Source organism: Tasmannia lanceolata, unplaced genomic scaffold, assembly GCF_043159265.1.
Source record: "Tasmannia lanceolata isolate RefF3 unplaced genomic scaffold, GAP_Taslan_0.1 ptg000012l, whole genome shotgun sequence".
In the NCBI taxonomy this organism is placed as follows: Eukaryota; Viridiplantae; Streptophyta; class Magnoliopsida; order Canellales; family Winteraceae; genus Tasmannia; species Tasmannia lanceolata.
In genome coordinates this window covers 43,861,981-43,887,911 of record NW_027518689.1, presented here as the reverse complement: position 1 = coordinate 43,887,911, position 25,931 = coordinate 43,861,981, and the positions used below count along the sequence as shown (strand labels likewise).

Genomic DNA, 25,931 nt, shown 5'->3' with positions numbered 1-25,931 from the left:
TGACCATCCTCAACCCGAGGCTCAAGTTGGGTTGGGTTAGGGTTGAGGGAATGCTATCTCAGATTGGGTTAGGGTTGGCCTCAACCCGATCCAACCCAACCCGAGTTGCACCCCTAAAGCAGCCCTAATCAAGTTCATCTAGTGGGTCCACCATTTCATAAATTTTGGTTAGGAGTGTCAATGAATCCACTTCTGATCAAGGCCACCTATGTCTTAGCCATGTTCTATTCAAACCTCTTATCAGTCAGATCGGATTCAGAACCTCCTTCAGATCCTACTTCCTGTGTCTTTGTCACAATCCATTTCAAATTGGAGTGTCCATCTGAGTGCCTCAGTACTTACATTTTACGTAGTTAAAATTCTCAGATGAGGGTGAGCACAAGCATGAGCATGAACCATAGCGACACAGTGAGCTCGGGACCTAGGGTCAATGGTTAGAAAAGGAAGAGAAGAGGGGGGCTCGAGACTTGAGAGAGTAATGAAAAATATACTAAAATTAGGAATCATTTAAAAAATGTATATTGCTGATTTTTACTAAAATACCGCTAAAATAACACTTAAAGTTATAAAAAGGGAATGCTCCACTTGTTTGTTGTGTGTAGTATATGCACTCCAAGATGAGGGTGAGCACAAGCATGAGCATGAACCATAGCGACACAGTGAGCTCGGGACCTAGGGTCAATGGTTAGAAAAGGAAGAGAAGAGGGGGGCTCGAGACTTGAGAGAGTAATGAAAAATATACTAAAATTAGGAATCATTTAAAAAATGTATATTGCTGATTTTTACTAAAATACCGCTAAAATAACACTTAAAGTTATAAAAAGGGAATGCTCCACTTGTTTGTTGTGTGTAGTATATGCACTCCAGTGTTTTGATAAACATGTGCTTCACATGTTAGTTGTCTAGCATTTAAAGGGATGTCATAGGATGCTGAAATTATTTCCCTATAAATATTAGAAGGTGTTTTTTTAAAGCAGTATAATAGAATCGGATTTCAGACTTAGGGCTGGCAATTTCACCCGAAAAGGCGGGGATCCGCCCCGCCCCGTTTGGGGCGGGGATTCCCCGATTTGAGAGGGGAAGGGGATTTTAAAAATTCCCCGGTGCGGGGAGGGGAAGGGGAAGGGGATGGAGTTGTCCCCTCCCCGACCTGCCCCGCCCCGCCTCGCCCCGTTAATCAATGCCATTTTTTTGTATATTTTTAAGTGTTTTTTTTTAGGAAAACTACTAGAAACTCTGTGGATCGGCTACAAGATTCCCCCAAACATAGACTTAGCTTGTCTTTTCCTTTTAATTAGCTTCTAAGAGCATTTTGGGAACTATAATAATCTTTTGAAAGATGTTGAAATAATAAAGACAAGCTGAGTGAGTGAGTGTATGCAATTATCAAAAAATCGTAGTGCCAACATCGGTAGCCAAAATAAATTGCATTTTATTATTAAAAGTATGGTATGGCCAACACCATACGATGATCCAAACCATCCATTAGATGGGGCACACCCTAAATAGGTTGTGCCCCAAAAATCATTTCCATAAGTTGATCCTAACCCTCCGATCTATAGAGGAATAGGATCATTCAGTACCTCTTCAGATCGGAGGGTTAGGATCAACCTAAGGAAATGATTTTTTGGGCGCAACCTATTTAGGGTGTGCACCATCTAATGGACGGTTTGGATCATCCTATGGTGCGGGCCATACCTTACTTTTAATAAAGTCAGGAGTGCGATCATCAGAATACAGTAGTGCTCATAACATTTCCCAAAATTAATGATCCAAAATGGGGTTTGGATGTTGGGTATTCTAAGTGGCAGGCTATGATACCACTTGATCTAAAATTGAAGTTGGATCGAATCCAATTAGCAATGTGCGAAAATCCCATCATCCAACAACAGCTACTGTCGGTCCAATGGGTCCATCCATCCATCGTCCACACACAAATACCGAATATGGATCTGCCCTCTCTTATTAAATCTTCAAGTAAAAAAACACTGCAAACAACTGAAATCTGGACGTTCGTTGCTGCCCAGCATTTCAATCAATATATAAAGAAGAGAAGACAAACTCCTTATACCAATCTCTTGCTAATTTAATTAATAGCTAGCCTATCGATTGTTAGTTTATAACATTTTTATATATTGAAATTGCATCAAGTTGATTAGGGACACCCAGCATTAGTGTATCAATGACAAAAGAGGGGGTGATGTTGGGGCGGGGATTTTGTCCCCGAAGGATGCGGGGAGGGGAAGGGGATTAGATATTCCCCGCGGGGAGGGGAGGGGGATTCCCCACCATCCCCGCAGAGGGGAGGGGGGAAATTCCCCGCGGAGGGGAAGGGGTAGGGGACCCAACATCCGGCCCGGCCCGGCCCCGCCCCGCCCGTTGCCAGCCCTATTCAGACTCTCTCACGGACTTTTGTTACTTGTCGGATTCGTAATAATTTCAGATCCTATTGTAGGGTCCGGAAATGTGTCATTATAACGTGTCAAGATCCTGTCCGTTCAAGTTCGGATTTGGATGGCCCATTCATTTACACTCCTAATTTTGGTGCCGGGCGCAGGAATGGTCTTGAGTTTCTGGTTCTCTCTCGAATCCAGGGAAAAGGTTAAAATAGTTTAGTTTTATTCGGTTGGAAAAAGACAACAAGGAATGAAGGAATTGCTTCTGATGAAAGACAATCCAAAGTGGTAGCAGAGAAAGATAGAAAAAAAATGAGGAAGAAGAAGAGAACGAGTAGTCTATAGAGAGAGAGAGAGAGAGAGAGAGAGAGAGAGAGAGAAGAGAGAGAGAAGAGAGAGAGAAGAGAGAGAGAGAGAGATGGTGAGGGGGTCAAGCCAAAATACAGCTCCTTTCTTTGTGGCCACTCTAGTCTTATGGTTTGTTTCTGTTATTTTTGAGATAGTATTCAACAAGAGAAAAGAACTCGTTGCTATTATTGCAGGTTGTTGCTTTTACCAAGTAGCCAATTGGGTCATCCGTTATTCTCTCTCAAAAGACCCTCTCCTCGTTAATACCAGTGTCTCTTTGCTTCATTCTACCATTACATCTTTTTCAGGTGATTCTCTCTTCCTTAATGCCTCTCTCTTCTTCTATGTGTTGTTTTTTTGTTTAATCTTTCTGGGTTTTGCTTCATGTTTTGGGTTTTATTTATTTATTTTTTGTTTAATTTTTCTGGGTTTTGTTTTATATGTTTGGGTTCTTATTTTGTGGATGTTTCATTGGTGGGTTTCTTCGGTCTGTGTTATTTATTTAGGTTTTGATGGTTGGAATTCTGTTTCTATGATTTGGGGTTTCGGTGTGGAACTTGTTTTCTGATGGGGATTTGGCAACTGTGAGATTGTGTTGATTTGTGTGAAACAATCAATTACTCCAAAAGCTTAAGCTGTTAGAGTTGGTGTTATTTAATCAATTATACTTCAACGCTCCCGCTCACGTGTGGCCCTGTTTTTTTTTGGGCTGGCCTTATGCGTGAAATTTTTATATCAAGGTTGTTGGATTTTGAATCCAGGACCTGCCCTGAGGCAATAGCTTTGATACCATGTGAAACAAGCTTAAGCTGTTAGTGTTGGTGTTATGATCAATTGATCATCACTTGCATAACAATGTTATCGATATAAAATTGATGAAGCTTTACCCTCTTTCCACTTTTTTAATGTAAGGGAGATCACAGGCGTCTTCCACTGCTAATCCAGTTGGCTTCTCGGACTCACTAAATTCCTCAAACCCAGCATGTAGTTTGTGTCACTGATGTAGGATGATTTTCGTATTTTTTATTTGAGTCTCTTAGTTAGAAGAAGTTATATTTAGAATTATAGTTAAGATAGGAGTCCTAGTCCTAGTTAGGGTTTGAATAGGATTTCTTGTTTGAGTATGAGAGAAGAGAGTTTGTATTCTATAAATAATGACATATGTATGTGTTGAGGGAGTTTTTATGAAATGATAGAGATTTCATTAGAAAAAGAGGGAAAAACCTCAGCGACCGAGCTGGTCAAAATAGCGAAGGCAGATATGCATAAGGAATACAAGCAATTCAAGGAGGCAAAAAATCAAATATCTCTATCCGCTCCCTTACAATGCTGGCTCTAGCAAGTCTATCCGCAACTGAATTTTCGCATCTTTTGACATGCCTAAAGGTAATAGCCGAATCGGCTTCCCGATCACGGATCTCATCTATCCAAATGATCAAATCTCCAATGGTGGGAGGAAGATCCCTGAAGCCATTTAATGATATTGCGGGAATCTCCCTCTACTATAAGATTGTCAAAGAACCTGGGCTCAATGAGACGGATTCCATGAAGAACCGCTCTGACTTCCGCCTCATTTGAATCCGTCAACCCCAGCAGACCTTAAAAGGCTAATATCGTTTTCCCCTAATCTAATCGTCTCTGAGCACTCCACCTAATCTGGTTGGCCCTTGGTTGCCCATGTTTGATCCATCAAAGTTCAACTTTAATTTGCTTTTCTCTGGCGGAGCCCATTTGTCAATGATTACCTGAGCTCGCTCACTACTAGAGCAAACAACTCTCCAACCGTGCCATTGATCGTAATTTGAGACAAATCTAAAATCAGGGTGAATTTTTACCCAAGGATATGTTGAGGGAGTTTGTTTTTTTTCATTGGAAGAAAATTTGAATGGAAGCTTAACTTTCCTTTTCTAATCCTCGTGGATTCAGTGATTCATGTTCCATGGTTGAAGATGATGATCTTCTCCAGGTTCTTTTCATCAAAGGGAAGATAGTGTTCTGCCCTTCTCCCGCTTCTGCCACATCAAGTGGTATCAGAGCGAGGTTTCTCCTTGGATTGAACTAACTTTGCATCAACCATCCAAACACCACCAACCGAGAGGCACAAATTTCTAATGCAGATATGCCACAATCTAAGCCTTCGGCCAAAGTTTAGATCCGACGAAGAAACTTTCAGGTTATTTTTGCCCAAACTTGTATCCCCCCCTCCCCCCTACTTTAGCCTAAAACAACCCCTCCTTAGTTGAAAAATTAACTACCTATTGCACTCGTTTGCTGCATGTATTCGCCACCAAAATCCCATTATTTTATTCGTCCTAAAGCCCTTACCAAAAAGCTGTACCTTCTCCTTTTTCTCTCCTGGAACCTTAAAAAATCCTTATTTATTTTAGCCATATTAACTCCCGAGAACTCTCTTTACCTCTAACCAATTCACCCAATTCTCTTTTCTTGTTTTTCATTAACCACCCCTACCATCTAATCGAAACTTGAACTCTTGAACAAATTTCTTGTTACCTTTCACTCGTACTTCATTCTTTTAATCACTTTAACTTTCATTCTTGAAATCCGCACCTTTCTTGATTCTTTAACAATCCTTCCATCTTGATTTACATCTCATTAGTTTACCATACGATTCCCTACACAACGAACTTCCCTTCAATAAAGATTTCAATTAATTTCACCCCCTTTAATCCATTTTCCAATAATTCTAACAACCATTTTCAACTTTTCCACATCCCTTTTCCATCTCTTTTTGCAAAATTACAAGAACATCTTTTCCTTCAGTTTTCCTTTGATTTTCCCTAAACTAATACCATCACTCTGTCCTTCACCTTTCACCTTCTCTGACTTGGGTTATGCTGATAAGTCAGAGCTGATCTTATTTTCACCCATGGATCTACCTTTTGTCTTGTGCTTCTTTGGATATGGCGATTGCGAGGCTGCGTCCTTGGAATGGATCGATGCTAATGCGGTCTGTATGAAGAAATATAGTCTGAACCACATAGAGATGATTCAATATGCTAGAGAGACCATAGGTATTCGTGCCAAATCTGTGTTGATAAAGTTGGAACATGAGCGATACAGATTTTTACAACCTCTGTTCAGTCATTGGGCAGAAGTATGTGATCCATTTTTAAAAGAATTTGCACTGTTAACTTATCAAGAGTGAGGGGCTGGCCTGTAGCTCAATGGCTGAGGCTTGTGTGTCAACCTTGAAGTTACAGGTCCGATCCTAGCTTATCTAGCAAAACAAAAAACTTATCAAGTATGCTTTAAGCTCCAGGTTAGACTCAAACGTGAGGAGAAAGTCCAAAAGGCCAAGGACCGTGCCAGGTGGAAAGCCGCATGTCTTACCATCCAAAAGTCATGTCGTGTGTACCATGCCAGAAGTGGGTATAAGAGGTACGTCAGCTCCTCCATTATGATGCAAACTTTATTTCGTTGGAAGATTGCCCAAGATGATTATGTACGCATCAAGTGTGCTACCAACGTAATCCAGACGCTTTGAAGAGCCCAAATCACTTAACAGAGTTTGTGTGAGCATCTAGATTCGCCCAAGGAAGATCTCTGGATCACCAATGACCAACTGAAGCGTCAGGTAAAGGAATTGACATGCAAGTTACATGCCAAACGAGAATTGCATCTGGGAATGGAATGATTATTTGAGAACTTCAGTATAAGTTCGAGAACTTCAGTATAAGTTCGAGAACTTCAGTATAAGTTGGAGGCTGTGATGAAATTCTTAATTGATGTGCACAAGTCAGAGTGTTACACAGACGATGTGACATATGACTAGCATGAAGAATGTCTCTGAGATGATCCAATTTGGATTATCTTGGAGTTTTGATAAATGTCCAAACATGAGGAAGATCCACAACAACACAACGTCTTCAAAACCCGATGCAATCTCAATCAGAAGTTTCCAATACGATGTCATTGTAGACACCCCATTTTGACCGTGCCCTAAACCTCTATGTTTGTGCAAAAACCTATCAAATCAGTGAGGTAGAACCCCAAATTTCCATCCTAAGCTAGGTTAGGGTCCCACCAAGGTCCCTGCAAAATTTCGTCGAAATTCGAGAACGTTTGCCTAGCGAACGAGTCAAGCAAGGTCGTAGTGTAAGTACGCAGAAGAGGGGTGAATCTATCCTGAAGAGGGCCGATCCAAATCCGAATGGGACACGATCATCGGCGCACCTAATCCACTTAGAGTGCCGATATCAATATTCCAAGTCACCTATAAATATAAACTAAACCTTCATTTGTCATTTTAATCAAGATTTTTCCCCAAATGAGAGAGAGAGAGAGAGAGAGAGAGAGAGAGAGAGAGAGAGATCGATCCCCAAATCCCAAATCCAAATTCTTTTTTTCCGATCGAGATTTTCCTTTTTCGATCATCTTCCTCGTTGGATTCCGCCGGATTCTGACAAACTCCGGCCAAGTTTCTTTCATTTGATTGCTTTATTTTCACTTTTGTTCTCCCTAACCCTCCTTATCTTCTTCTCCGATCGTTTCTCACCGGAGCTCCGGTCAAAACTCTTGCCATTTTCTGATTGATATTTTTTTCCTTCTTATTTTCTTCATTTCTTGCTAATCTTTTACTTTCTCTATTGTTTTGAAACCCTGAACCAAAGCAGTAGATTCTAAAACCCTAGATCTGCTATTGTTTGCCCTAGAACCTATGTTTGGTGGCTTTTCTTCTTAAAAAATTCAAGATCCAACATCATCTTTGCCTCCATCTCTTGTTTCCATGGCAGCCACTCCAAAGCTCTAAACCCTTGCTTCAATGAGAAGTTAGAATCAACAGAATTTTTGACACATCAGGTATGATTTTCCCTGTGAGATCCTTTAACCTTCTTCATTTTTGGTTAAGGTAATTCCATATAGCTGAATGATTTCTATTGCTTATTTTGTTCAGTCCCTTGTGATTAGATGATTTCATGTTCTATAATTTTCACATTTTAAGGTTGAAGGATCCATTAAAGGAAAAATGTATAGGATGTTCTTTTACACAAGTCTCACTTATTTAAACTTATTGAGGAAATGGATTTAATTCTTTTGCTGCTTATTAGATGTGAGAAGTGGTAAATTTACAAAGTATAAATAAAATGGTGTAATTATAGTGCCAATGGACAGTTTCAGGACATTAAACCTGCTTCTGGCATTTTGTATTGATATCAGCATTTTTCATGTGTGGTTATATGTTGAATTGATACTAGTACTCCTTATTAAAAGTGAAATTGAAATTGCTTCAGTTAACTTTTGTTGATAATTTGGTATTCATTTACTGTTATTTATATTTGTATAAATTGTTTTTTTTTTTTGTGCTGGTCATGATTAAGATGTCTCTATAATTCATTGTTTGACTTTATGTTTAGAATCATTTGAATTAGTGCCATGTGTACATGAATTCTTTTAACTTCCAGGCGCATGGCAAACATATGTCTACCGCATCCCATAGCATTCCTCTACCATTATTCCTTTTCAACTCTAATTGATATTACCAGCCCTTTTAACTTATTCCCTTCTCTTTATAATTGATATTGGTAACCCTCCTTTTTACCCTCCTTTCCAATTGATATTGGCAGCCTTCTTGCCTTATACAATTCTTTATGACCAATTTAAAAAAAAACCAACATTTATGGTCAAATTCTCCAAATAGAAAGAGAGACGTATGTGTAGTATAGAATTTGCCAAAACACTATGATTGCAATGCTTTGATAAAGTCAACATAAATGGCTTCTCTTTAAATGCTAGTTGCACTCTTTGAATATGCAATAAGTATGGCAATTTTTGTTTTGTTGTGTTTTGTGGACCCCAAACAAAAAAAACGTGGGAGTAGTGTAGTAGCTTTGTTGTTGGAAATGTTTTCCCTGTTTTAAATGATTTCAATAATAAAATTGTCCTTCCATATCTATATAACTGTGTAGCTTTAGAAGTAAACAAAGTTGTTCTTTTTAATCAGGTAATCATGAGTAGATAGAATGGTTATGTATACAAGTTTTGAAAGAAGGCATACTAGCTGAATAAATAAGGGTTTCTCATTAGGAAATTGGCACTTGGAGTGTTTAATCTGTGTTCACCGTAGATTTCTCTTTAACGTCAGAAACCCGAGCATTTGGATTGTTGATTTTTTTTAGGTTCTATTTATAATGAAAGAATCTAAATAAAAATGTGACATAATATTAAATCTTAAAAGTGTGTAGGATTTTATCTTGCATTGAATGATTTATTAGGGGTACTATCTGCGTTTATGTTATTATAAAAGTTTCCTATGTATTTTTATTCTAAAAGATCCTTATATATTTTATTCAAACATGAGTACGGGGTTATACAACCTGTTGAAATGCCAGGTGTAATGTATTGATTGCTTTCATATGATTGATTTACCTGTGCTATTATGTCAATGTAAAGGCTCAAGCTGCTTATGTTTATATTACATTTTAGTCCATATGAGAAGATTTTATAGTTTCAAGGCAGTATTGATAAATAGATATTTATATAGTTTGGTTATGATGATCATATACTGCTTCCTGTTTGATTGATGGATATTTTTATTGATTCATACAGTTTCAGGGTTATAAACTGTCTTATATTTGTCGAATTTGCCAAATGGTATGCTTGCTGTCTTATAATTGAACTGAGGAAATGATGATTACACTTACCAAGACAAAGATTATCATATACACTGTTATGAAATGGTGATAATAGAAATGGTGTTAATAAATGATATCTGAACTGTTTTGTTGAATAGTGTTATAGTTTCTTTACTTACGAACATGGTGATAACTCACAAAATTGGCAGGCACAGCTTGTTTTTTTTTTTTCCGCTTGCAAAGGCCTCCTAGTCAAGCTTTGTGTTAATACAACCACTAAATTCGAGTTAATGACATTGATATGGTCACCTTGTTCATTGTAGTCCTTGCAGTCCCCTCCTTTTCTTTTCTTTAGAAGATTTCTCTAGTTTTTTTTTTTAGACATGTAATTTAGACATTAGTAACCTTCATTCATTGCAAAGGGCGATGAAGGCGCTAGCCTAAGCCCATCCTTCGAGGACTTGCATAGTCCCAATAGTATTTTTTCCTCTCTTTTAAAAGACTAACCCAATCTTTAGACATGTATCCTAGGCATTTGTTCCTCTCATTGCAAGGGCAATGAAAGAGTCATCTAGAGCCCCCTTTAAGAGACAAGCTATGTCTCATGTAGAAAAGAGTCATACCCTTTTGGAGACAGGCTTTGTCTCATTAACAAATCAAATCCTTTGGAGACAAGCTTTGTCTCATTAGTGAGTCATTTATAGGAGATTATCCAAGTCTCAAGCAGAACACCTTCTTTAGGTTAAAGACCGACTTGGTCTGTTAGATACCGTACCCTTATTCATCATTGCAGGGGCAATGATAAGGTCATTTGGAGCTCACCTCGGTGTTTACTAGACTTGTCCAGTTTCATTAGCACCCTTCTTTATCTCCTCTTCTTTTAGGAGACTAGCCTAGTCTCACTAGTACTCCCCTCTTAGGGTTGTGCACTAGGAGTCAGTCCTTTCGTATATGAGTCTGTCCTTAACATAAGAGTTTTTGTCCTTAGTTAGAGAGTCAGTCTTTAGCATAGGAATCGGTCCTTCAGTATAGGAGTCAGTCCTATCATCATAGGGGTTAGGATTCTGTCAAACCTCTCATCAAGTCATGTGATTTTTATGCACTCCTGCAAGGTATAGGATGCTGTCCAACCCTTGCAGAGATGTGATTCCATCCAGCCCTCCCCGCAAAGTATAGGATTCTGTCCAACCTTTGCGAGATATCAGGAGTCTGTCCTACCCTTATGATGATAGAATTTCGTCCTCTTGTATCAAAAAACAACAAAAACACTTGAAAAACATATGAAAAACTAAAAATCTCGAAAGTCTTGAGTCATTAGGAGAATAGTTAGGAAAGTTTTTTCCGACTACGTTGGCTTGATCCTCTTCCACAAGGTACGTAGTGCAGCTTGGGATCCATATCCCAAGTCCAGCCAAACCTTTAAAAATAAACATTTCAAACATTCTAAAAACATAAAAATTCTTCAAAACCTTTTCAAAAAGATCTTCCTCGAGAGTTAGGAGTCTGTCTTAGAAGTTTGGGGTGCCTTAGAGTTAGGAGTCTGTCCTGGTTATGTGGATGCTTTGTGTGTCTAATCGTGTGAGTGTCCCTAGAGTTAAGAGGCCTCGAGTCGTGGTCGGTTAGACACTTAGTCGAGCCGATGACTAGACTAGGAAACACTTAGTTAACCCATGGTTTTCCTTATGACACATAGCTTAGTTACACATAGGATATAAGAACCACCTGCATTAGCTTAAGGCTAACCAACTTGCATTAGTTAGGGCATATAGGGAGTCCTAAAAATTACAATTCACTTGAACTTAAGCACTCGTACAAAAAGCTTTAAAAACTAGTCGGGTCTAGTTGATCGAGTCTAGGATAGCGTTCTTAGATGGTTAAGCATCGTAGTTTAGAATAAGACACCGAACTACGTCGACTCTGATTCTTCCCGAGGCCGGGATACGTAGAGCAGCCGAGATGGATGGCCATCCTGGTCCGAGTCAAGTATCACATTAGAGTCTAGGGTTTGTCGTGTCGAGTCGTGAGTGGAGTCAGGTTGTGTTGTGTGTTTTGTTGTGTTTTCTTACTTTCATGTATAAGCCTTATACCTTGAGCTATAGCATGCAGGTGTTTGTTCATCAGAACTTAGACACTAATTAGGCATGACACTCATAACCTAGCTATTTTTTTAGGTGACATCTCTTTCATTTCTTTTGTGTATGCTTATTATTCATCTCCGAGACATGCATGATTAGATAGACGTCTTTTCAGAGATATATGTTCCAATTTCACATGATTTTTGCCAAAAACTCTTCAAAATCAATAAATAAATGGCATAAGAGACCAGGTGCTTGGACTTGGGCGGATGAGGTGCTCTTCGGACCTTCCAAATTCATAACCAGGCACGAACCTTTTTTTATGTCTCTGGTTATCCATTGCAACAGAGTATAGTATGCGATCCAGGGCCCACTTCCTTGGATGGCGACTCTTCTTTGTTTAAGGTACGTCTCGAATCCGGGCTAGTCCCCGAATCGAGAAGTATCTCACTTTACATCGCTACTCATGCTGTGAGAGGCACTTTTTTTAGAGTTCCTTGGTAGAGCTCTCCTTCACGTGGATGATCAGAGAGACTTTTCGGGGGCTCGTCCCCCGCCTCTCTCGGATCGGGGTCCACAGGCGTATGCCGTTTAAAAAGTATTATCAAGACGCTTGTTTGATGTTATTGACCATGGATACAAGCCATACACTATGTAGTAAATTCTGTGTATATGACGTCAACCTGCTTCACGGGCGAGTAACCACATCTAAACTCAAGGACAAGTTTCATTCAAGTGGTGTGTGTGCGCGCGTGCGTGCCTGTGAGTCTCTTAGTTAGTAATAGTTATATTTTTATAGTTAAGATAGGAGTCTTAATCCTAGTTAGGGTTTGAATGAGAACTTTTTAGAAAGTAGGAGAGAAGAGAGCTTGTTTTCTTTAAATAGTGGATGTGCTGAGGGAGTTTATTTTCCCATTGAATGAATAGTTGAATAGAAGTTTAATTTTCTTTTTATCTTCCTTGTGGATTCAAGGATTCTGGTTCCCAGGTTGAAGACGATGATCTTCTCTAGGTTTTTTTCATCAAAGGGAAGACGGTGTTCTTCCCTTCTTTAGCTTCCGCCACATCACTCACCTTTCTTAAACCACAACTTTTAATTTTTAATTTACATGCCTGTCCAGTTTTTGTTTTTCTTTGAATTTAGAGAACCTAGAGAGTGTGATGTGGACATAATTTTAAATTTCTATCGGAACTGATACGAAACAATCGAAATGTTTCCGTTTCCATCCCCACCGAAACATATACTGAAACCAAGACAGATAGCGAAACCAAAACCATAAGTGTATTAGTGGTATACTATACCAGCTTGTGTTGCATAATTATATCTATATGAATTGCATGCAAAATGTGGTGTATGCATTGTGTGTGTGTGAAATTTGATATATATTGAGTAATAAAACATGCATGATAACACATGTCAGTAGGTGTTTGATATTGTTAAACCATTATGAGTATTTTTTTTTTAGCTTACGTGGTTATTTTTTACTGTGTATTTGTGCTTATTCTAGCATTTCTGAAGTTTCATCTTAAATGCCCATCATTTGCATACATTTCTGTATGGTTTTTTTTTATAATTTTACAAGATTCCTACCAAAATTTTCATTCGAAACCGGCACGCTTCCATTTCCATCATGTTCGAAACGCATACCGAAACCAAAACCTGAAACCTTTTACAGACCACCCTACGAAACGAGGAAATAAATGGAATTCTGAGCATCTAGAATTGAAAGGTCGGGGCCCACAAGTCTGAAAATAAGAATCCAAGAGGGGCTTGTTTGATTATTTTCGTGGTGTCTTATGCCCGTTTAAGAAGAGTCCTTGTTGAGATGTGTTTCTCATTGAGCTGTTTATTTAAGTAGTTTGTTTTAAATAGGTTAGTTTCTGTCAGGAGAGTTAGACGTCTTTTAGGTTAGTTAGGACTTAGTAAAGGGAGTTTAAGGCTGCATGGAGGTTGTTTTAGAGTTGGAAAGTGTCTAGGATTATGAGTCTTTACTTTGGGAATGTTTTGGAGACATAACAAGACAAGTATATGGTCTATATAAGGGTCTTTGATCTTTGGTCTGGTTTATGGATGATTACGAATTTCAAAAATAATTTTCCGAGTTTTTCAGCCATCTCTGTGCCTTGTGGATTCATGTTGTCAATCACTGGTGGATTCCATTGATCAAGAAACACACCCTCTAGGTGGATTCCTAGGGATCAGTGGTGGATTTCATTAGTTTGGCGTGTTTCTTCTCTTTGTGGATTCCTAGAGGACCAAAGTGGTTTCTTTGGTATACTTCAGTTGTTTAGGTTTTTATTTTGTGTTTTCAATTACAGTTAGATTCTTTCATCATTAGGTTTGTTTTATCACGTGATTAAAATAGTTTATTTTATGTTTATAAGCACGTGTTTTTTTCTATCTTGTCTGCAATTTTGCCACCATTGTTGTTCAAAAGGGGAGGATCCAAAATTGTCTGAAGTCTGAACCGGTTGTTACAACTTTCTTTTATTCATCCAAGTCGGTTAGTGTTTCATTCCAATCTATTAGGTTTCACCGTTTCAGTTAACTACTTTGTTAGATCTTGTTGAGTTTGGGGTCTATTCTTTACACCCAAACCATCCTTTAGGTTGAATTCTGCAGCACCCAGAAAATTCCTGTAACTTCTGTGAATTCCTGTACTTTCCGACAATTTTCTAGAGTTTATTTTTCCTTAGCTCCCTACATCATAATGGAATTAGTTCTGTTTCTTGATATTATACCCAACAATCATTTGTTACAACAACGATAGGAATTCTCTGGATGGATGTTTTCTCAGGGGCATGGCCGAGGAATTTATAGAATTTAATTTTATGTTCCCCACTAGGCCTTTGGCAATTGTTCAGTTCATTGGGCATAAAAATCTATATATTCACCTTCCAAAGATTAACTGCTTCTCCCCAAGTAAATGACCAAGGTCCAGATGACCTTTTTTTTAATTATCAAGAGATGTTGTCGTCTTCTTGCCTGACTTGTTGTTAGTAAGATTGACGTGCTTCTCTGTGGTAAGATCTTAGGTCCATTAACAAAAGTGATGGTGAAAACATACTCTATGGAAGTAGAAAGAGACTGAAGTTTGAAAATGTTGGATTTGATCTCTCATAGGTGCATAATAACTTTCACAATCATTAAATGACATGTAGGAAACCTCGAGCTGTTAAATGTGCCATTTCCACCTATGATTTGAATTTTGTGAAAAACCCAGTATTCTGTTAGTGTGTGTGCGTGTGTCTATATATAGTGATGATATTTCCCCCCTTTTTATGGAAATTCCACCCCTTCTATTTCTCCTTTCTTCATATTGAAGTTAACTTTCTCAAAAGATCAAAATGCCCTTTTTGTTCCACCCCATTTCCCATGCATCATTTTGCTGATTTTTGCACCTCCAAAAATCCCCAAATCTGATCACCATTTGTGCTCTTCCTGCTTGGCATAAAAACAAAACCGGAATCGTTTCCGCAATCTATCACCATGCTACTGCAAGTAGTGTTGAATGACATCCCTCCCGTAGAAACATAAGGGTGTTTTTGGGGTGGTTAGTTGCAGGAGCGTCCATTTGTCATGACTGTTCATCTGTGACCACCACATCGCTCTTATTTCACCTTTCGAAATTCCATTCGTCTTCATCCCAAATCTAGCAAAGAGCAAATGTAACCCCATCTCCATATCTCGATTCCCTTAGAAAAGACCTCATTTCAAGTAACACTCAAAAACCCTCTCCTCCCATTAATCCATTAAGCCCCCAAAATCTCATTTATAGCGTTCTGCAGAACAAAAAAATTAATTTCTCTTTCCTTTCCTGTTTTTGAAATGGCTCTCTTCTAGGTCCTTGCTTTCGTTACTTGGTTCAACGGTCGAGCTGGCACTGAGTCCACCCCACGGTTGTTTGAGGAGGTCGAACTAGGGGAAGTAATACAGAGTGATACGGGACGAATGCTAGGGTGTTGTTTGGGCAAAATGATGGTTACCAATGTGTCCAGGAAGGGCGATGGTGTGAGGGGTGCCTGTGGTCATTGAACATCAACAGATTCGAGCACCGAGCTCAGTGATCTTTCCAGGGTTATGAGCAACAATGATCACACTCTTGATTGCAATGGATGGCGACGGTGGCCAGTGAAGCTGATGTTGAAACGATGACTATGTTGCAATCGTTGATGATGCCTTCCAAGGGTTTTTTTTTTTTTTTTTGGGTCTATATATTTGCTACTTGTTGGATATGTTCATGCGTTATTTGTTTATTTTATGCCTTCTTTGTTTTATGCCTCCTCTGATATGCTGCCTCTGGCTAAACATTTTCTTAAGCATCGAGCCTTTGGTCCGGAGGTTTCTTTGGTTTCCATTGTTTCTCCGTAAAATATTGTAGAAAGTTAAAATACTTCAGAATTATTTGCAAAATCCCCCAAAAAATAATTCATAAGATGCGCTGGTTGCCTCTTAATATTTTTCTGGGATTGGAAATGGCACATTTGGATTTGATCATTAGGCTCAGGAGAAACCTTAAGATAGTGAGATAGTCAATCTTTCCTTCTTGGTCTCCTTGGTTCCCAGTATTGTTCCCCCTCTAGACAAGATCATAGAGTGTAGACCCCTAATACTATTGGCTCCTTTTCTATTTGCTTCTTTTTTTTACAGGTTGGTAAGAGAAGATGGGGCAGGCACCAATTTTTCAAGAATTCGGTGCCCCCTGCTTTATCTTGGATGGTGGCGAACAGGAGAATCAACATGTGTGAGCGCTTCGAGAGGAAGATTTTACTTACCAACAGGTGTATCTGATGCAAGAGAGAAGAAGAATCCCTGGATCATGTATTCTTGCATTACTCTTTACTCTTTTCGGTTTGGGACGGACTCTTTGGAGGCTAGTACGTTACTCATTGATATGGCACATTTGGAAAGAGAGGAACAACCGAACAACCACATCTTTGATGAGAACAAGAAGAGGGTTGGAAGGATAGTAGCTGAAATCAAAATTGATCTTTTTTTTCCTGAAATTAAAATTGATCTTTTTTCATAGCGTAGAAATGAAAAGATATTACCTTCATATACCATGTGGGACATTCTTATGAATTGGAGGAGGGTCATTTTTTAATGCGGGGGCAAAGGTTAAAATTACCCCTAGATGGTGCCCTCCATTAGGGTGGGTGAAGATTAACTTTGATGGAAGTTCAAAAGGAAACCCTGGGTGAGCGGCTATTGGAGGTTTATTTTGTGATAATAGTGGACATACAATCCTTTCTTTCTCCGGACTGGCAGGAGTGTGTGTGACTCTAATGAGGTGGATTCGAGATCACTTCTTTGGGGTTTGCGATGATATGTGAGTTCCTCTTCTAAACCTTTTAATCATTGAATGGGATTTCACTAAGGTTTTGGCGTGGGCTTGGAATTAGATGCTTGGCCCGTGGAAATTGTCAGTCATCATTTCAGAAATTTGAGATCTTTGCTTGATTTTGCACCTCGAGTTCTCCCATTGCTTATAGGAAATGGGAGAGGGCAGCAGTGGAGACTACCGACCCCTTGTTGGATGTCGGACTTTGAGAGGGTGGATGGGAGTGGGCTAGGTCACGAGTGCTGTTGGGGAGTTGCTGCTGTAATCGTTTTGTTGGACAACTTATCCCTATTGTTTGTATTATGGCTGTTGTTTTTTTTTAATAAAATCTGTTATTTAAAAAAAAATCTTGTTTTCATTAGCTATCCTACATCGGATGCTTCGGTGTAATTGAGCCAATCATTTCTGCTTTAGCTGGGGAAGGGGCCAATGTTGATGATTGGAAAAGATCAAGGCATGGTTGGTTTCATGGAATCATGGGTGTGTTTTGTTAAGTGGGAAATTTAAGCCCCCTATTGACCAGGCTTGGATTTGGGCTCTGGAGTCCTTACTCCATAATATCCTTTAGTGGACTTGGGTTACCCTCTTGTGTTGTTCAATAGTGAGTATAGCTATTGTAGCTCATGGGAGTTCTTCCTCTGTGAGAGTATCCCCAATATATGTCCCTTTGTTTTAGGTTCCACTTTTGTTCCTTCTATTTTGTCAACTATCAAATCACAATAAAATTCAATTGTGTTCGAATGATGAATATGAACGCTGTAATTGTCTGAAAAATTCTTGCTCTCCTCTTTGTTCGTTTCACGGCAGTGATCACAAAATGAAATAACAAAATATCTAATCCCACAAGACAAAATTAGAACGGTATACATCTGATTCACCAACGGTGAACAGTTTTCAGAAGTGTTTTCAACTATGTTAATGAAAATATATGGATTTTTCAGAATAGATACAATGATTAGATTTATAGTTCTCCAATGACCTCAAAACTGGTATCAGCTTTACAAAACATATGATTGGACACAAACTGAGTATGCACAATGCCATTTCAAAATAAAAAAGAAAAAAGAAAAACTGAGTATGCATGGTGCCTAAAAATGCCTAACAATTTATGCCCCGGTCTTATAATTCCATTGATTGGATGTGGAAAGGTTAGAAGATGTCCATAGGCCTTTGTCTAACTTTTTGGGATTTCCTCCTAAGCTTAATTTTGTATTTGTGATTATCATGCAGTGGTTCTTATTCTGGTTAATCAATGGGCGAATATCAGTTTCAGTGAGATGCTTGAGCACGCACAGTTATTTGGCGGCACATGGGCAGGCTCATACTCAGCACTATGCTTTTCATGTGGGTACTTTGCATACGATCAATGGGACATGCTCCTTTACCGTCTCTACAGTGGTTGGATTCCTTCAATACTCGTACACCATCTGATTCTACTGGTTTGCTTTACATTGGCTCTATATCGGAATGTCACGGTCAACTACCTTATTCTCACTCTTGTCTGCGAGGTATCTTTTTAGCTTCCTCCCGCAACTCTATGTTTTTCACATGCATGCATTGCTCCCCTTTCTTATTTTGTTTTCTAAGATAGTGATAAGGAAAACCCAACTGTTTTAGCTTTATTTTGACATTTCTAACCTGTTTAAATTGGGAAATGATATCTGCATTCCCTTGTTTCAGTAATGGCAGTCACATTTTTTTCTGATTAGCTGTCGAAAGTTGTTAGAATTGCCAAAATACGATAACATCCAACTAGAAAAAATGTTTGACGAAGGAGTGTCATTATCAAGACAGATGTGTGATATCATGAAAAAGGATGAATCTGTGTCTAATCTTATTGCTAGAATTGTTTTTTTATGGGAAGCATTGGTGTTTTCTTTTTACTTGGAAGATATGCATGTATGGGAAGCATTGGTGTTTTCTTTTTACTTGGAAGATATGCATGGATATGCAGATTGGATCATGTAGATGGTTTTATTATGTGCCATGCTTTCTCATTAATATACACATTTTGCTAGCCTTCATGTATTACGGCTTATGCTTGAGTTATGCATAAACTTTGCACTGCAACTTGGTTTATAAACCATTTCTACTGGAAAACAATCCTTATTGCTCAAAAGTTTTTTCTCCTGTCTACCCGCAAGCCATTGATGTCAGGTCAAGAACATTTGAGAAGTGACAAATCTATTAGACCATAGTTTCAAAATTCTCCTGATAATTAAAGAAATTCTTGTAAAAATCCTCAATATTTATGCCTTGTTATTAAAATTTAAAAATCCCAAATAATTAAAATTTCTCGCATTTTTAAATCAAATACAAATTTGACTGGTAAGTCATTTATTATTTCTAAATCTTATGAGGCATTCAGATTCGTTGAAAGAGACATTGTAATGAAATCTGAACTCCCATTCTATTCTAGCAAACACAAGCACTTAACCATAATTGCATGCCTTTTACTGTCTTATCTAGAAAATAAGTTTATGTATAGTAGATGAGATTTTATGCAAGATGTGGCCGTGTAGTGCACGTGCGACGCTCGCTCGCGTGCACACACACAAAAAGCAAAGTGGGACCCACATTTAGATTATCTAAACCATTCATCTGTTTCTCACCGCCATAGATATGTTGTTACCCAAAAATCTTCTCCATAGGATGATCTTAATCCTTTGATCTGTGGAGGTTATATACCCAGGTTAGGATCATCCTATGGAGAAGAATCTTGGGTAACGACCTATCTATGGAGGGACCAAGAGATGAGTGGTTCAGATATTCTAAACCATGCATCTAAACATGTGGACCCCATTTTATACTTTTGTGTGCATGTATTTACACTGTAATACTCGCTCATGTATTATATACTATATCATTTTTTTTTGAAATGGCACAATATATTAGATTAGAACGGAACCGAGATGGTCCACCAATTACAAAGAAGAAAATAAAAATAGAGGAAACAAATAGAATAACAATATATCTCAAGGCGGAAGATCGTCAAACCACTCCAAGTACTGCCTACTCACACCAGACTTGGCCAAAGCATCTGCTTCTTCATTAGCTGTTTTTCGGATATGGAGAAAGGAGATCAATGAATTAGCCACCCAGTCAGCAATTTCATCAAAAAAACTAAGAAATCTCCAAGGAGGAGGAGCTAGACCCGCAAGCCATCTAACAACATTTGAGGAGTCCCCTTCCATTATCACCTTATCTAGCATAGTTCTTTCCACATGAAGAATACCGTAGTAAGCTGCTTTCACTTCAGCCTCCGAAGATTCAGATATTCCATTTGGACCAGAAAAGGCCCACTTCACAGCACCATCATGATCTCTCAACAGCCCTCCAAAACCTGAGGCACCAGGGTTCCCAAAGGATGCCCCATCCACATTTAACTAACAGAATCCCTTAGGAGCCCATTTTTTAACAACCTTGGACCTACACACCCCTTCCTTACAGATTGTTTCCCACCTCTCCCATAAATCATAGGCTGACACGAATCTAAACAATGAGGTATTCTTAGCCCATTGAATAGAAAGAGCAATGATTTTCTGAAAAATGGAGAAAGCAGAACTGGCTTTTCCTTCAAATACTCTTCCATTTCTTTCCTTCCAAACTGACCACCAAAGAGCTAGAAGGCAAATTCTCCATAATGTCTTTCCTTTCTTCTTCCAAGGAACAAAGTCCCAGCTTTCCAATTGAAGGGGAATCGACTGAGGAAAGACCCAATTAATGCCAAACCTTGCCAAAATTAAACCCCATATTTGCCTTCCTATTTTACAATGGAGGAACAAATGGTCTATAGATTCACCGTCCTCTAAGCAGAGAGGGCAATGATCAATAAGGAAGAGACCTCTTTTCCTCAAGAACTCGATAGTTTGAATTCGCCCACTGCAAACAGACCAGCCAAAGAAGATCACTCTGGGGGGGCACTGAAAGGACCATACCTTAGCCACCCCAGAATCTTCCCCCTCCGGAACCAGCTTAGAGTAAGCCGATTTGACAGAGAAAAAACCGGAAGAGTTCCACATCCAAATCCTTTTGTCCTCACCTGACTTCTTTATATAGCACTTCTCAATGATCTCAAACAATGCAGAGAGAGCCTCTAATTCTCTGTCAAAAAAGTTTCTTCTGAATTTCGGGCACCAAACCACTTTGTTATCCACCCTTTCAAAGCACTCACCCACCATAGCATCCTTATCCGCAGCAACCCTCATTAACTCTGGGAAAAGGATCTCCAAAGCTTCATTTGCACACCAGACATCTCTCCAAAATTTGATACGATTATCATAATACACTTTAAATCGGCAACCCTTTCTAAACTCAGATCTTAGTTTCAAAATATCCCTCCTAATAGTCAGGCCTTTTCTTTCATAGATATCATCCGATTCCCAAGTGCCACTAAGAACCTCGTACTTACTTCCTATAACTCTAGCCCACAAAGCCGAGCGCTCCTCCCCAAAGCGCCAAAGCCATTTGCTCAACAAAGCTGCATTGAAGCCTTTAATTCTCCTAATGCCCAGACCACCCTTCCTGATTGGTACACAAACCTTCTCCCCCTTAGTCAAAGGGATACCCCTCTTCTCACTCGAACCCCCCCACAGGAATCTTCTTTGAATCTTTTCAATCCTCAATTCAACACTAACTGGACATTTAAAGAGAGATAGAAAATATACAGGGAGATTTGCCAGAACCGCCTTTATTAGGGTCATTCTGCCTCCTTTGGACACCAGTCTTCTCGTCCAGGAATCCAATCTTTTTTCAAGTCTTGCTACAATAGGTTCCCACAAAATCTTACTTGGTCTCCCTACTCCCAAAGGCAAACCCAGGTAAGAAGAAGGAAGAGATTCTACTTTGCAACCCAAGGAAGCAGCACACTCTTCTGCATCAGCTGAAGACATGTTGAGAGCGAATAAACGTGATTTTGAAAAGTTAGACCTCTTACCTGTAATCAGCTCATAGCATCTGAGGGTTGCTTTAAGATTCTTAACTTGAGCAAAGTCCGGCTCACAAAAAATCAACGTATCATCAGCGAATTGAAGGATCGACACCTCTACCTTATTTCTTCCAATTCTGAAACCTTCAATCAAACCCTTTTCACAGCTTTTCTGAACTAACTTGCTAAGAGTTTCTGCCATGATCACAAAGAGAAAGGGAGACAAAGGATCACCTTGTCTCAACCCTCTAGACGATTGAAAAAAACCTTTAGACGTACCGTTGATCAATATAGAAAACCTGGCAGAAGAAACACAGGGTCGAATCCAACCTCTCCAAACATTCCCAAAACCCATTCTGCCAAGAAGATAGTCCAAACAATTCCACCCAACCCGGTCAAAGGCCTTCTCCATATCTAATTTACAGACCACCCTTTTTTCTCCATTTCTGCGATAGTAGTCAATGGCTTCATTGGCAACGAGGGAACAATCCAAGATCTGCCTCTTGTCCACAAAAGCACTTTGACTATTAGAAATTACAAAAGGGAGCACCAATTTGATTCTATCTGCCAATACCTTCGCCAGAACCTTGTAAAGACAACCTACAAGGCTGATTGGTCGAAAGTCTGTAATTTTCGAAGCTCCTTCCTTCTTAGGAATTAGGGTTATAAAGGTAGCTCCTGTTCCTTTATCCAGATGCAACCCCTCGTGAAACTCTTTGAAGAATTTAAGAATATCACTATTTACTGCCGACCAACAGGCTTGGAAAAAAGCCAAACAAAAACCATCAGGCCCAGGGGCCTTATCTCTTGGCAGAGAGAAAAGAGTCTTTTCAATCTCCTCTTCCCCAAAAGGAACTTCCAATTTAGAACTATCTTCTAGGGATAAGCTGCTAAAGGCTACATCCTCCGGAATAGGGCGGGATAAATCCTCTGAAGAATAAAGATTTGAATAAAATTCAATAATAGCAGAGGAAATGCCGTCCTTTGAGGACACCATTTGGCCTACTTCGTTAATCACCACAATTTTATTCCTCCTCCTCCTGGTACTAGCTATAGCATGAAAATACGCCGTGTTCTTGTCCCCTTCAGCCAACCATCTCACTCTGGACTTTTGTTTCCAGGAGATTTCCTCATGCAACAAAATGGTCTGATATTCTTACTTGATTTTGCCCAACTCTTCACGCTCCTCAATCCCCCCCAGACCGCTATCTTCTAACGCAACCAGCTCAGATAATCTAGACTCCAACCCTTTTTTCTTAGCAAGCACCTGTTCTTTCTGAACTTTAGCCCACTCCCTCACCTTATTCTTCACAAACCTTAATTTCTTTCCAATAACTACACCAGCTGGCCCTTCAAAGGAACGCAATCCCCACCATTCACCCAAAGTTTCCTCCATTTTTGGAATTTCTAACCATGCTATGTCAAATCTGAAAGGGCTGGGGCCCCAAGACTCCCAACTAGGGTCAAGTAAAATGGGGCAATGGTCCGAAACTGAATGAAGTAGAGCCTTTTGAAAAACATCCGGGACCATCTCCATCCACTCCGAAGAAATAAAAAATCTATCAATCCGACTTCTACTTTCGCCTCTTGCCCAAGTGAAAGCTCTTCCAGACATAGGGAGATCAATTAATATATTCTCTGCAATAAAGTCAATAAAAAGTTGCATGTTTTGGGATACTCTGGGACACCCAATCCCAGCCCTGATTTCATTGAAGTCCCCTCCCACACACCAGGGAAACTGACAGAAGCTTCGCACCCTTCCTAATTCTTCCCAAAATTCCAACTTAGCCTCCCTAGAACACGACCCATAGACTCCAGAATAGAGCCAATGAGAGCCATCCTCTAATTTTTTAAAAGCCACAGAGAGAGAAAAGTTACCCTTCCACACATTCACCAGCCTCCAGGCGCTCCCATTCCAGGCCACTAATATACCACCAGAAGCCCTTGAGAAGGAATAAAATCAAAATCCCACTCCTCCCTAAAACCCAAACCCCTAAAGACCCCTCTAGAAATCAATTCCAGTTTGGTTTCTTGCAGACACATCAGATCCGGCTTAGAACTATTAATCAACTCCTTTACTTGCAATCTCTTCCCCTGCGACCCTAACCCATTAGAATTCCATGATACTATCTTCATTGGACGGAAGGCTTAGGCGAACTCCTCCCCTTACGACCCCTAGTGACCCTTCCTCCCACCTCACAACATTGCCCATCCTCATTCGACCCTCCGTCATAGTTAATCCCTGATTCGAATCTTCTCAACTCCCTTTCCTTCTTTTTGGTTGATTCCGCTGCTCTCCTGGCGGCCTCAACAACTTCTAAATCCTTTACTTTTGCGGCCCTAATTTGAGCCTTCAAATTTTCCTCCCCTCGAGAAGCCACCACACCCAAACTGCTAAAAACCCCATAAGTATGATTGACAGATTCATCCAGCCCCCAAAGGCTTGGAGGCTTACTCCCCTCCCCTTTCCAGAGCTCCCCACCGCACCTCTTACTAACCCCAGAGATAAGGCTTAGAGGTCTTGACAATCTGCCTTCCTAGTCACACACTCTAACACTTTTGGCCCGCCCCTCCCTACTACTGAAGAAACCCAAAAAATTTGCTAGGGCATTGACGATACCAGAAATATCCTCCGATGATGCTCTCATCAAATTATCAACAAAGATTTTCATACTTGGGCCATCTTTTACGGCTTTCACAGAGAAAGAGCACATACTACTCTTTTTATGCCTTGACCTGGCTTGGATAAGAGCCTCCGCACAGAGAGGCAAATGACCAGGCTCACCATCCCGGGCATCACCACCCCCGATTGGATCAGACCCTCTGAAAGAATTCTCCCCCCCTCTCTCTCTGTCTTCCTCAACAACTGGACTCCAATTAGGATTAAGATCCTCTTCCTCATAGGTCAAAGTTTAAAGCAATTCTAGTAACTCTTCTACTCCATTTCCTTATGGCCGCAGAGCTTCTCCCCCTATAAGGCTCAGCAGCCTCTTCTCTGGCCTTCATCTGAGAAACAAAACCAGTCAAAGGGAGGGGGTAACAATTCCAAGATCTAGCATTGACAAGGCTTAAGAGCTGATCAGAATTTGCATTTGAGGACCCACTAGCTTGAAGTTGTTGAAGGACCGGATAAAAATCATATCCGTCGGATGCTAAGCTGATTTCTTCAATTTGGTCAATAGAAGCCTCACTCGAGTCCGAGGCCCAGTGGTTACACAACCCCACTGGACTCCTAACTGGAGAGGGCCAAGCCCACATTGGATTAAGGAGGCCCACCAACTCAGAATCCGAAGGACAATCATCAAAAGACGAAAAATATCTATCATTACTGATGTAACTGGTGTAAATAGAAAAAAAAGGGTTTATTCCAAAAAAATTCAGAACTCTTTTTAAACATTTCCTGATTTTTTTTAACATTTGCCTCCTGAATCATTCCCCAATCTTAACTGTGTAACTGTGGATTAGACGGTTAATGGGCACGTGGCACTGATTGGAAAGTAGGGATGTTTTATACAAAGTGCGGGTGTGGAATTTATACATTGAATTATTTCTCTAATCATCTATTCAAGCATGGAAATCATCCATGAAACACCAACTGTCTATGAACTCTTATTTGATTTGCAGTTGCATTCCGTCTTTCTTCATGTAAGGAAAGTGCGGCGGATGGCCGGAGTACTTGACTCGAAGAGCAAAATCGTGAGAGCGGAATGGATAATAAACTGGGTCACCTTCTTTGTCGCAAGGTTGGCTTGCCACATATTCATCACATACAAACTCATCAGAGATGCCCCCAAATTCGGAAGGGGTGTTGAGCTTCCGCTTGCTCTTTCCGGCATGGCCGGAATGAATTTGCTCAATCTTTTCCTCGGCGTAGATCTCTTTAAAGCTTACAGGCAAGAGAAGAATCAATACAAGCAACACAAACGCCAGGAATGAAGGGAAAGATTTGAATATTTTGCCCCAGTTTATGTCATTTTATTCTTTAGATTGGGTGTTGGTTTTTTTTTCTCGTTTGTACTAATCCACATATCAAACGTTATTTCTTGTAAATGTGTCCTGTAATTGCAAAAAAAAAAACAAAAACAAAAAACACTTCTTATTATTATGTTTTGCAAAGGGATGGATTTTCGATTTTCAAATGAGGTCTACTAAATTATCTACTTTATTTATGAACTGGGTTCCACCCTTGATTGATCTGAACCGTCCATTTTATAGGCCTTTGCTTAGGATCTCATAGGCCTCAACAACAA

General features: G+C 39.7%; 1 protein-coding gene across 1 annotated transcript; it reads left to right on the top strand.

Annotated features, from left to right (window-relative positions):
* The first annotated feature begins 2,553 nt into the window (after nt 1-2,553).
* Nucleotides 2,554-25,820, top strand: LOC143888322 (TRAM, LAG1 and CLN8 (TLC) lipid-sensing domain containing protein). Its single transcript, XM_077392696.1, has 3 exons — nt 2,554-3,052; nt 17,985-18,262; nt 25,306-25,820. The coding sequence occupies exons 1-3, from the start codon at nt 2,815-2,817 to the stop codon at nt 25,615-25,617; spliced, it is 828 nt and encodes a 275-aa protein (XP_077248811.1). The 5' UTR covers nt 2,554-2,814; the 3' UTR covers nt 25,618-25,820.
* The last annotated feature ends 111 nt before the right edge of the window (nt 25,821-25,931 follow it).

Excerpts from the sequence above, each read along its gene's own strand:
- LOC143888322 (XM_077392696.1), top strand. The coding sequence starts at position 2,815 with ATGGTGAGGGGGTCAAGCCAAAATACAGCTCCTTTCTTTGTGGCCACT. Across the intron at positions 3,053-17,984 it reads TACCATTACATCTTTTTCAG|TGGTTCTTATTCTGGTTAAT; the intron begins GTGATTCTCTCT and ends ATTATCATGCAG. Across the intron at positions 18,263-25,305 it reads TTCTCACTCTTGTCTGCGAG|TTGCATTCCGTCTTTCTTCA; the intron begins GTATCTTTTTAG and ends TTTGATTTGCAG.